At 41.7% G+C, this 12,381-nt stretch overlaps 1 protein-coding gene across 5 annotated transcripts in view; it reads left to right on the top strand.

Moving 5' to 3' along the window:
- Positions 1-12,381, top strand: part of ATP7B (ATPase copper transporting beta) — an 83,241-nt gene that overhangs the window by 47,877 nt on the left and 22,983 nt on the right. For 3 of the 5 annotated variants that reach the window (XM_050331850.1, XM_050331852.1, XM_050331853.1), the window contains exons 2-4: positions 7,537-8,764; positions 10,306-10,542; positions 11,692-11,855. In XM_050331850.1, coding sequence (XP_050187807.1) covers positions 7,537-8,764; positions 10,306-10,542; positions 11,692-11,855 — 1,629 coding nt within the window. Of the gene's footprint in view, positions 1-498; positions 917-1,220; positions 1,325-7,536; positions 8,765-10,305; positions 10,543-11,691; positions 11,856-12,381 lie in introns of those variants that run through there. The other 2 variants (XM_050331849.1, XM_050331851.1) reach the window with 2 other exon arrangements.

Below are 12,381 nucleotides of genomic sequence, written 5' to 3'. Positions count from 1 at the left end.
GCTGATGGTAAAGAGGCACGTTTTAGAAAGTATAAATATTGTACTCACTCTTTTGTTTTCCCTCTTGAAACGAAGAATGAATGTTCTCATGCCCTGAGTGAGTGAAAGACCTTTAATCTAGGAGCCTTATCTAATTATGTACATTAACTAATTAGGCACATTTTCAGTGTTAGAAGGGACCACATTTAATCCCTGCAATTTCATAGAAGGAAATGGAGTAGCGTTGCCCTCTGTAGGAGCTGTGATTGTGCTCATGGCCACAAGGCGCTAATGCCTGTCTGGCTGGGCTGATTATGCACTTGCTTGCTGCACACAGGTCATGTTTGACTAGCTTGTGAAAGCAGCCTTGGCTGAGCCTGCTGCGACGCCGTGTGCAGAGATTAGCAGTGCCGAACGCAGTTTGGAAAGCACGAGGGATGCCAATTGGTGGGAAACATTTAAACTGGCAGGGAGAGCAGGTAGCTGAGTGCAGCGAGCAGTGTACACAAGGATCGCAGGTTACATTTGGGATTTTGTGATGAATGCCTAATGAGCACGTTGATTAGGCAGGCAGAACTCTTCAGGCTGTTGTAAATGTAGCTGAAGGAAGCGTGGCTGATAAGACACGGAATAACTGCTCTCGTAAAGCTTTCGTTTGGCACTGCAGTATTTAAAATCCAGAAAGATAATGGAGAGGAAACGGGACAGTAAAACGAAAAGGGAACTGTCCTACTTAGCTACTTTAAACGACAGAAACATAACCCTGGTGTCTATTCGCAAGCAGCAGGCAGCTCATGATGTGCCTGAACTACTGATTATTGGTGAAAAGTCCAAGATGGGATCTCCGGTAAAAGCAAGCAGTAACTTGCAGAAAGAAGAGAAACTTTTGCAGAGTTACTCCATGGGAATGCCAGAAGTCAATACAGTTGAAAGACAGGTCAGTGAGCTGGTGTGTGTGCATGTTGGGAGGGAAGTAGCGTTTCTGATCTGGAGAATTTAAAACAAAGCATGTTGGACGTGGGTTGTATATTAAAGGAGGTTAAACCTTCTTTATCTAAATTGTCTCGATCCCCAGCACGGATGCCAGCCCCATAACAAGCAGCACACAAATACAAAGTCCTCTGAAAGTAATCTTTGAAAGCACGTGTTAACGATGAGTTATGCGGTAGAAACTAATGAGCATTGTTTCAGCTCCACCTCTAATAATGCAGAGTGGTGATTCTTAGGAAGGAAACATAGTATTTCTCCTTTTGAACTGCAATTGCTTGAGTAGTTTGACAGAAGCTCGTACCAGTTTATTCTCTTAAATAACAGAAATTGAAGAAACATTAAAAGGTCCTTGTAGGTAAGTAGTTTATTTATGTCTACTAAGTGGGTGCTAGTGAAAGTTTGAGATAAATGTATCTGTGGCAACTTTTTTTAATTCAGTGTTGTATATAACTAGGGTATTTTTGTACATTAACTGCTGGGAAAAAGAGGCTTAGAAAGATCAGCGCTGATAAAAGCATGATGAAGTTTATTATTTTTAAAAGAGTCTTTGCTGTTTAAAAGGTATGTAAACTACAGTAATGTAGTTTGGGTCAGTGAATATTGGGAACATTCAAGGAAAAGAAACTCTCAGAAAAAATGTTGTGTTCTTTGAAACTGTGTGTGCTTAGCATGGCTTGAATAATTAGTGGCAGGACATACCAAATATACCTGAAGGCTTTTTCTGCCTCGAGTTATTTCTTGTATGCTAGAAAACAATCATGACAAAAATGACTTTGTTCTGCCAAAGGACCTCTTCTCTGTGTTCAATTCACTGGAATATATGTGTTGCTTTTACTGGAGCTGTGAAGAACATCACAGAGAGTTTTGCATTGTTTCAATTCTAAATTAGAAACATTGCATTTACAGCAAGGCTTTCCCCTTTCCCATAAAGCAAATGTGGTTTACATAACTCCCTTTAATTTAAAAGTACCTGTTAAGGCCTCTAAGGTTTGTTAAATCGCACCGCAAGTGTGATTTCAGTAAGACTATCTGTGACTGCCTAAATCTTGCCCCATCATCTGTACTGATCTGTACTGGTCCTAAATGGGGAATAACAGTCTCTTTGAAGAAGCATTAAGGTAATTAAATTGGTATTTTGTAAACAAAAGCCCCATAAAGGCTTCTTTGTAATAATATTTTCATTGAATCTTGATATCCAGGTTTAGAAGGTGCTCTTTCCCTCTTTTAAGACTCAGGAACTGTTTGAAAAATAACAAATTATGTTACAAGTAGTTACTAAAAATAGTAGCTACTGACATTTGTTAATCTCAGTTTGGGGAAAGAGGGAAGGAAGAACAACCAGTTAAGATCTAATACATTTAAAGAATATTAACTAATGAGATGAATGGACAAGTTGCACTGAAAATTAAGGAGGATGAGGACTGAATGTCTGTCCTCTCAGAAGTGCTGTTGTTGTAGGCACAAAATTGAAGACTTGTGACCTTTGATATTCTTGTGGTTGCTCTGCCCTCATTTTGTTATTCACTGCCTGCCTATAATAAACTGGGAAACATCTGAAGCATTTAATTAATAGAATGTGGCTTTTCAGTTGTGTGTTGCTGCCTGCCTGAATCCAAAGCCATGAATCAGAGGGTTATGAAAGAAGGAAGCAGAAAAGGTAAAGCACAGATAAAGATAAGATAATTCTTTGGTAGTTGTGTGCTCAAAGATGAGAGGGCAACAACCGGTTTCAGCCCACAGACATACAGGGAAAAGAGCAGCCTAAAACCTCTGGAGATAGTGTGTGAGAGGTTCAGTGAGCTCTGGTATTTATGAATGAGTGGGTGGGGAGAGGCAGAGGGGGAGGTGCTCTATGGGCTAGGCCCCATCTCCTCAGCGGCTGACTGCCTGGCATCATGGTGAGTAGTCTGGTGCTTGAATTTCAGGATGTGAAAGTTGGCATCCCTGCAGGCCAGATGCAGGAGGGCAGGAAAGCAGTGCCAGCCATGGGGGAAGAACCTTGCTGGGTGAGCAGAGGAGCAGCGTTGTGCCAGATCTTGGTATGGGTGATGCTCACATCAGGGAGTTGTGGGGTGCGCCTACCACGACCTCAACCTTGTACTGCAGAGGACAGGAGTGTTACACTGGCATTTTGGAGGTGGCTGCACCTCTTGGGAAGGGGAAATGGGTAGAGGGATGGCTTTCTTGATGACAAGCCGTCCCACAGGGTGACCCATGGAACACGGTGGAGGAGGCATCATGGAGACCCAGCCAAGGGTGGCTGGTGGCTGGGCCGTGAAGCCAAGGAGAGCACAAACTTTGTTGAGTTCACAGCCACAGAATTGCATCCATTCTCAAGATATTGGTCACCATATGTGTGTATGTGAGGGTCTCACCCAGTGCCGTGGTTTCCTCGTCTTTGGGATTTTCTCTGAGTTCAGTTGTTTTTCTCACATTTATTATGTATCCCTTCACAGCTCTGCTTAACTGCTCCTAGACTTTGCACGTCTGAATGGGAATGTCCAAAAGAATAGCCCATGTTGGGGGACAGCGAAGCAGCCTGATGCTAGGCCTCTGAGGGCAGACCTCGATGCAGGGGGTTTGCCCCAGGAGCCACACAGACCATATGCAATGACTGCCTTTCCCATCAGACTTGTCACAAGCTCTAGATACTCTGACATCAGGGCTCGAGACTTGGTGCTTCCAATCCAGCAGCATCTCTCTGCCCCACCTCCATGCTTTCACAAGAAATTAGTCCAGCCCCAGGGCATATTCCCTTTGGATGTTCTCTTTCTTGCTGGCTGGAGGCAGTCAGAATGGAGAACATGAGCCTCTGCCTCTTCCAGCTGTCTCCAAGCCCTGCTGTGCTCCAGGACAGGCATGAGTACTACAGCCCCTGTCAGTGACATCAAGGGTTGTTCTTTATGTCTTGAAATCCTCATACTGGAAGTTGGGCTTCAGATGCCATATTCCTGCACATCAACAGTTTCAACTGCTACTCATCTCAGGTCTCATTCAGAGCTGTTTCCTGTAGATGCAAGTGTTTTCCAACCAGCTCCAGCACTTCCTTTAAAGCTCTTTCCATCTAGTGCTGCTTCTGCGTCAGTGGGTTTCTTGATTATTTTTTTCTATTTTTTTCCCATATTATTTGTATGAGCTGCTTTATGTTGAGATTCTTAGCTTTCAGACTAGAGCCTCACTCTGCTGTGCATTGTCAGTTGCAACTTTTACATGCAGAATGAGGGAGGGAAAGAATTGTCATCATTTCATGTTTCATTATTTACATGCTCTTTACACAGCTACTGTAAAATTATACCTGAGACTGGTAGAGCAAACAGACTTGGTGTACACCTGTCCTTAAAAGTAAGCAGGCTTCCTTTGGTGTGAGAGACAAAAGAGTAACTGTGGCCACTTCTTTCACATATTCCCCTCTGCATGCAGAGTCAGAAGCATTTCCATTATTATGTTGGTATTTCTCTCTAGGCAGAAACAAGCAGAAGGGGCAGTGCCTGGGAATCCCAGGCACCTTTTTTTTGGCATTTTCGGTAGTGATTGCTTCTCTGATCCTCTTGCAGATGGTGTCGGAGTATACAACCTCCTAGATGCCATTTTGTGTGGGTGTTAGCTGGTATCAGGAAACCCTCTTCTGAGACCCAGCTTGTGCCTAAGGAAAACTATGGGCACGTTTCCATATGCCTTGTCTTTGTGCCCTTACATGAATCTGCTGTTTTCCTCTGGTCTAGGAACACCCATCTTGCAAATACACACCTAGATGAATTTATGTGCCTTCAGTTTTGGTTTGGTTTGTTTTGTTTGTTTTTTTTTTTTTAAGCTGTTAAACAATACTAAAGGCTTTGTAAATACTTTATTTGTTCCTGTGCACATTTCTTGGTTTTGGGGGGAAATTCTTCAATGATTTTGCATTTGCATGTTTGGGGGGGGGGGGGTTAAGGGAAATAAGCTTTGTATTTTTCTTATATCCACATCTCCTCTCTATTTTTACCTTGTCATTTAAAAATTTATGTGCAAGAATTTTTCTCCTACAGACCATAAACATCTGGTTTTGTAAAGTAGCAAACAAAATATTTTTGACAATTTGTTGAATGTTGATAATGGCCTTTTATGCAAAATATAAAGCAGCAGCCAAGTTTTGGTGTTTCTGTGGCTTACAATGCATTGAAATAGTAGAAAAGTCCTTACTTTTATGCTTTTCAAAAGACTGGAGGATAAGAAATACCCTTTAATCCTTTTTTCTATTTAATTTGAAATGCTTTTATATCACTGGGTACTTGGGAAAGCTGAGACAGCTGGTGAAAATGGGGGTGGAGGGAGCACAGTGGAGTACATAAGTCCACTGATGTTTCCTGAGTTTCATCTGCAAGTGGCTACCAGAAACACAGTGAAGGGAAGGAGGAGAGCAGAGCATGTTTGTCTCGCCCATTTCTCACGCTCTGTTTCACCAAAGGATGCAGAAGGCAAATGCCTTTGTCATATGAGCCAAAATAAACGCACTGGGTGAGCTTCTGTAACTCTCATGCGGATTTGTGCTTCACCGGGTGTTTGTGATAAGAAGAGGAGGCCACGGCAAGCAAAGTGTCCTTGAGGGACTGAGGATAAGGGAGAGGAGATGAGGTACAATATTCAAATAATATTTCTTGAGGCAGATTTTACAATAAATGAAAGTCTGAGCTGCCTGAGCATTTGAAATGTGGTGGGTGAGAGACTGTATTCAGATGGGCTTCTTTTCCTTATACAAGGCCAGGTTATTATTTCAAATTGTGGGAAGTCACAGATAGGAGCAAATAAGAATATGGGCATCTTGGTCATCTTTGTGCTTAAACAAGGAACCATCTCTGCAGGGAAGTCTGATTAACTGTTAATGTTTTGTTGTTTTTTTTTTTAAAGAAGAGGCTGATTGCACATTTTGATATATGTTGGGGATTTCAGTAACTTTTGGGAAGGGAAGTGCAAGGAGAGGCGTACGGGTCCTGGGTGCTGCCAGGACTGTGGGAGGAGGAAGCAAAAGGGGATATTGGGACTAAAATATTCCTGTGAGTCTTCTTCCCCAGCTTGCTGTTGGGATAGTGAGGGGCTGCACCATAATTGCAAAAGAGTTGAAGTCGCTCATTCCTCCTCCTGTTATAACAAATACAGTATAGAAAAAGCTGAAAGAAAATGTCTTCTGTTAAATTTTTGCTGTTTTGGTTGTGACCTCAGACCTCATTATTCCCAAGCTGTCTAAGCATGAAACAAAATCAAGTTAATGAATTTTGAATTCTGCATCAAATGAACTGGGTGCATTCTAGTGTTAATAAGCAGCCTAAATGCTTCTCATCCATGCTGTGGTATTGAGGAGGGAGTTTTCTTGTGGGTCATAGGAACAAGACTTGGGGTACTGAGCTGAATCTTTTGGCCCTTTCTTCAGGTCCTCTCTGCAGTAACACCCAACATCAGGTGTTTTATTGAATGCTGGAGATCTCCCAGCTTTGAAGGCAAGAGAATGGATTTATCATAGTAGCTTTCATCTAGATCTTTAGTATTTAAAGCTACCTTAAGTAATGGACATCAATTTTTATGTTCTTTCCATGAAATCTGACAATCTGGGACTTGTGCATCTCCTTCTCAATCTTCCCTATCACATGGCACCAGTAACTGGAGACAGAGTCTATGCTCTGAATACCTGTTCTGTGAGAAGCATTGCTGTTATTTTTATCTTTTTAATACTTCATTTTCAGTTGAATTGAGTGCATTCAACTGTAGAGTTTCAGTACTGCAGAGCCCGCGATCTGACTGAGAGATAGTTCACTTCTGGCTGATCTGTTTCATTTCTGGCCATTCTGAAAATCAGTGTTGGATCAAACCAGTGAGCTGCTCAATTTACAGTCTTTCTTAGGTGCCTCACAAGTAGGTAAATGGAACTAAACCATAGTGGAATATCTGCATATAGTTCTGTGTCTTTTAAGATCCTTGTCAGATATAGATTTTAACTTAAAAGATCTGTGTATTATATGCAGAGACCCCAGGCCTTTGTGTGCATGCATATAGCTCTTCAAATGTCATGCAGCTGGTCCTCCCTACACCAGCTTGTTTCAAGCTTCTGGGAGATTCATGATTCTGTTTTCCCGGGCTTTTTGGTTTGGTGTGGTTTGGTTTGGTTGGAACTCCTGATGAGCAGTAGCAGGTTGGCCAAACTGAGCCAGTTGAGGACATTGGTGGAGAGGCAGTCAGCATACTCTCTACTGTGACCCATTGTGCCAGTGACAGTGTGCTCTGAAGAGCAGGGCTCAGGCTCTGTGATGGAAGTGCCCTGTGGCTGCAGAGAGCTCAAGTTTTAAATTATTTGGTTGGGGTAGGAGTACTGAGTCAATTCTGCTTTTACATCCCTAGTGAATATTTTTTAAATTGCTACTGAAGAAATGTGTTGCAGGCCTGATTCATCATCGTGGGTTAACATTGTGAAGTGTTTCAGCAGTATAGACTGACTTGAGAACACTTCTAGCATGTGCTTCAGAGCATATGCAGACCATTGCAGCTTTTACAGGGCTGAAGATACAGGCATTTATTTTCACTCTTCCTCTTTCTCCTTAGGCTTTGTCAAACATCGATTCTCCTCCTGACTGTGAGCTGGAGCCTACAATGAAACATAATTTTGCTTTTGACAACATGGGCTACGAGGAGAGCTTTGAAACCACACCCTGTTCGTCTTCCCAAGAACGTATCGTGACAGTCAACATTGTGGGAATGACTTGCCAATCATGTGTGCAGGCAATAGAAGGCCAAATTTCCAAGGTGAAGGGCATTGTAAGTATTAAAGTCTCCCGTGAACAGAACAATGCTGTTATCAAGTATCTGCAGTCGGAAATAAGTCCGGACCAAATTTGCCTGGAAATTCAGGATATGGGCTTTGATGCCAACATAGCAGAAGAGAAATTGACAACAGTGACCAAAAATCTGTCGAGCTTGAAAGAAGCAGTAGTTAAGCTTCGGGTAGAAGGCATGACATGCCAGTCCTGTGTCACCAGCATTGAAGGAAAGATTAGGAAACTGCATGGTGTAGCCAAAATCAAGGTGTCACTTGATAACCAGGAAGCAGTTATTGCTTACTATCCTTATATCATTCAGCCTGATGACCTCAAGAGACACATCAATAACTTGGGGTATGACTGCACAATTAAAAGTAAATCAGCCCCTTTGAAGCTGGGTGTCCTTGACCTCCAGCGCTTGCAGAATGCAAACCCCAAGGAGACATCAGCAAGTTTTGAAGGTGATGGGTTGGATCCACTGGTTGCTGAGATGAGTAGCACGGCTACAGTGACTGTACGGATAGAAGGCATGCACTGCAAGTCCTGTGTCAGAAACATTGAAGGAAATATATCAGCTCTTCCTGGAATAAAAAGTATTGAAGTGTCTTTGGAGCAAAAATGTGCTGTGGTAGAGTATAGCCCAAATTTAATTACTCTGTCAGCCCTCCAGCAAGCTATTGAATCCCTTCCACCTGGAAACTTTAAAGTATGCCTCCTTAATGGTTCAGAAGCAAATAAAGGAGCATCTCCATCACCTGCTTTCACAGGGGATCTCATCAAACAGCCGCTGCAAGACCTGACATGCACAGCTGTTATTAAGATTAATGGCATGATCTGCAATTCTTGTGTACAGTCCATAGAAGGGACAATATCAGAGAGACAAGGAGTGCGACAGGTAGCAGTTTCTTTAGCTGGAGGTACTGGAACCATACATTATGATCCAGCTGTCACTGACAGTGAAGAGTTAAGAGCTGCCATAGAAGAAATGGGATTTGATGCTTTGGTGCTGACAGGTAACAGTGTTTTTTCTTCTGTGGGTAGCATGCCAGACTGGGCTGTGTGACACCTGCTTTGAAACTCTCTTCTAGAGAGAAACTCTTAAAGCATCACATTGGCATTGTCTTTTCTGAATGACTGGCCTGATCTGACCTAACTGAGCAAGGGAGAGAAGTTTCAGCCGTAAAGCACCTTCTTTCAGGCATTCATAACTGCACTACTGGGTGTAAGAGTTGAGTTGCGTTATGAAGCCAAAATGTTTGAGAGTTGGTACAAGGTCTTTCAAACAGCTTATCCCCTTACCTACTGAAGTAGGTTTCCTACTATATCTGCAGGCTGCTGTAAGTAGGTCTGTCAAACCAAATGTTTTGGTATATGTTCCAGAATGCTAAAACCTGCGAAGTTGATGAAATCTCTTTCATTTAAAACCACTTTTCACCTAGGTAAAACCTCTTTTTAGCGTCTTAATCCTTTGACCTTTAGTTCTTGAGTATTTTTACCTGCCTTACTTCACTAAACCTTGCTTTAGGCACTGTAAGTGGCAGATGCAGATACTCTTTGGTGGGAACAGCTGCTTTTACATGTCAACTGCAGCAGTGTGTTTGTTTTGTACATGTGCTCAATGTTTAAGAAGTTGCTTTGGTGCACAATCTCCTCTAGCAAATTTCAAATGTATCAGTTTTTACCTGCTTCAACTAAACAGATTTCATTTGAAATAGTGATGTAGTTTACCTGAAATTAATTAGTTTGATTGCAACAGACCACATCCTATTCACTTCTTTCATGGGTCCAAACCCTCTGAATCTGTGCTACTACTAGAAGTGAGGCAGGGCAGGTATGTGGTGTTTAATTATGATTTGTTTGGTTTGTAATTTGTTGGTACAAGACCTCCCAATCCATCTGTGGAAATGGAGGGAATCCCCTGTGTTTAACACCTTCAAAAGGAACTCCTCCTCCTTTACACAAAGGAGGCAGTTTGTGAACGTGGCTGGAGCTGTCGTGTCTGTTCAATATCTCATAAAGAACAAAAATGATTGCAACAGGCCTGTTTGTGTTGAGGTCTCCTGGGTGCTTCCACTACTTATTTTGCAGTATTTGCAGTGTAAATACTGCACCATAAAGAGAAAGCTGTTAAGAAACTTGTCATTTTCCTTGTTTGAGATGAAGTGCTATGAGTCCTGCATAGATGACAACAACAGCAACAGAGTGGATATGACTGCACTGAATTGTGCTGGATAGGGACCCTCTAGGTATCTTTGTCAAGTGGAGGTAGACGTCAGGTCTAGGCACTGAAATTGAGGAGAATCATTTGTCATCTGAAAGTGGAGAACTAGTGCTGTAGAGTTAAATGGTCATGCAAGTGGTACTGGTGAGTGTGTAGTTTTATAAGCATAGGAACAATGTACATTATTTCCATGTAGAGACCAAGGTTACTGGGTCACCTTTCAAACTACTGTGAGACCTTGCGTGATTGATACATTTGACTTGTTTGAACTTTTGCATCATCCAATGACACTGTAAATAGTGTTTGTTCAGTGTATTTGTGCATTTATTCAAGATACCACCACTGCAGAATGTAGGCAACAGCATGATGCCAGCAAAGCTGCTGTGCAGCCTCGAGCTCCAGAGACTCCTCACCAAGGCTGTGTCTTGGATGCTCTTCCGGACAGTCCTCACCTTGATGGGTCAAACCAGCTCAGTGGAGCAACAACTGAAAAGTGCTTTTTGCAAATCACAGGCATGACCTGTGCATCGTGTGTGTCTACCATTGAAAGAAATCTGCAGAAAGAAAATGGTAATAAATTTAAGATTCCTATAATGGGTCAATAAGGGACTGTGGGGTGGAAAAGGTATTCTATGTGATTCTATGGAAGAGGCTGTGGTACAACATCTAAAGATAAATAGACTAAATGCTCTTTTAGTGCTAATATAACTATGTCACTGTTTAACTGTCCTACTGCACTGGTGGACAAACCTCATGAAATACTTGTATTGTAACAATAAGTCGTTGCAATGTGATAAAAATTTAAAGTAAGTGTCAAGACGAGCAGAGAAACGATTCTCTTTTAGTTTTCAGGGCATTGTTGCTTTACAGAGCAATCCATCTCCTTCAGAGCTGTTGAGAGCTCTGGCACATTTGTGATGTGAAACTTACCCTTCAGGGCACATTTGCACAAGCAGGTACGAACAAATGCAAGGTTCCAGTGCCAGGGTAAACTTAGGCAGAGCACTGTTTACTAATCTAGAAGTCTGCAGGCTGGAGCTGTCTTTCCTCTGGCCATATAGAAGATCAACAGCTGAGCCTTGGCAGTCTCTGATTTCATTTGTGTCAGCATGCCTTTGGAGGGTTTTGTTTACTGATTACTGCATCCCCAGTCTCACAGTGATGGTCTCACTGCCTTGATTTAAAAATCCAAGAAAATATTAGCACTTCCAAACAATTTTTTTTACCTATGATTTTTATGTTTTGCTTTTCAATTCTAAATGTAGATTTCTCTGTTGTTGTGGTGTTTTTTTTTTTTTAATTAAAAAAAAGGCAGAGATGAGAAACAAGAAAATAAAAAAGTCTTGCATTGTGCTGTGGGGTTGGTTTGGCTCTTTCCAAACTAAGAGAGTCCAGGATAGAGCTTGCAGCAATATGTGCAAAGATTGTTTCTGAACATCCTTTTTGTCTCATTAGATCATAACAAAACTCACCTCCCGGCATGTATAAATCTTGCAGTTCCTCTCATTGCTAAAGGGAACCACAGTGTGGCTGGATCTCAGTAAAAACTTTGCTGTTGTGACTAAGGAACAACACTAGAAGGAGGCAGAGGGAAATCATTAGGCTTACAGTGTCTCAGAGTTGTTACAGTCCTCGTTGACAGTCACTTGTAATATTTTGTTTTTCTTTCCCTCAAAGGGGCTACGTTATCTAATATTTTTTTTTATTATGCCACTGCAGGAATTGTTTCCGTGTTGGTAGCACTGATGGCAGGTAAAGCAGAGATAAAATACAAACCAGAATTCATACAGCCTCTTGAAATAGCACAGCTGATCCAGAATTTGGGTTTTGAAGCTACCGTCATAGAAGATCATGCAGAAACAGAAGGGCATGTGGAGCTTCTAGTAAGTCATGTGTATTTGGTTTAGGAATAGTCAGGTCTGGAAGACTCATTTTCTTGAAAATACCTTTGCTTAAACACTTGTACCTTCAGCAGCTCGGTTCTGGCTGGTGACTCTATTGTTTCCTAATAACTGAAAAGACAAGATCTATTTGTCTTAGAAGAACCTATCCAAATGCACTGAAATAAAAGGTGATAGTTCTATGTACAGATTAGATTTTTCTTAGCAAGCAGGAATTAAACAGAAGTTTTCTGTCAACAGTACAGATCCTGAGTAACAGAAAATGTGTCACCAAATATGTACTGTCAATGTTGGGGGCTTTTTATAGAGGTCTAAGAACTTTGGATAAAAGTAGTAAATTGTTTATATGAAGGACAGATTCTTCAAATGTCAGTTTTTATTCTCTGACAGATACCTGCTTCAAGACAGATAGCAGTCTGCAGTTGTGTTAATAGATCAGAAGTAATCAGAATAATGCCTTGTTGAAGCCACAGGGAAATTTAAGTAAGCAACGTGAAGTTACATGTGC

This window comes from Myiozetetes cayanensis, unplaced genomic scaffold (assembly GCF_022539395.1).
Source record: "Myiozetetes cayanensis isolate MyiCay16 unplaced genomic scaffold, myiCay2020 scf5-8, whole genome shotgun sequence".
NCBI lineage: Eukaryota > Metazoa > Chordata > Aves > Passeriformes > Tyrannidae > Myiozetetes > Myiozetetes cayanensis.
This window is presented reverse-complemented; position numbering and strand designations above follow the sequence as displayed.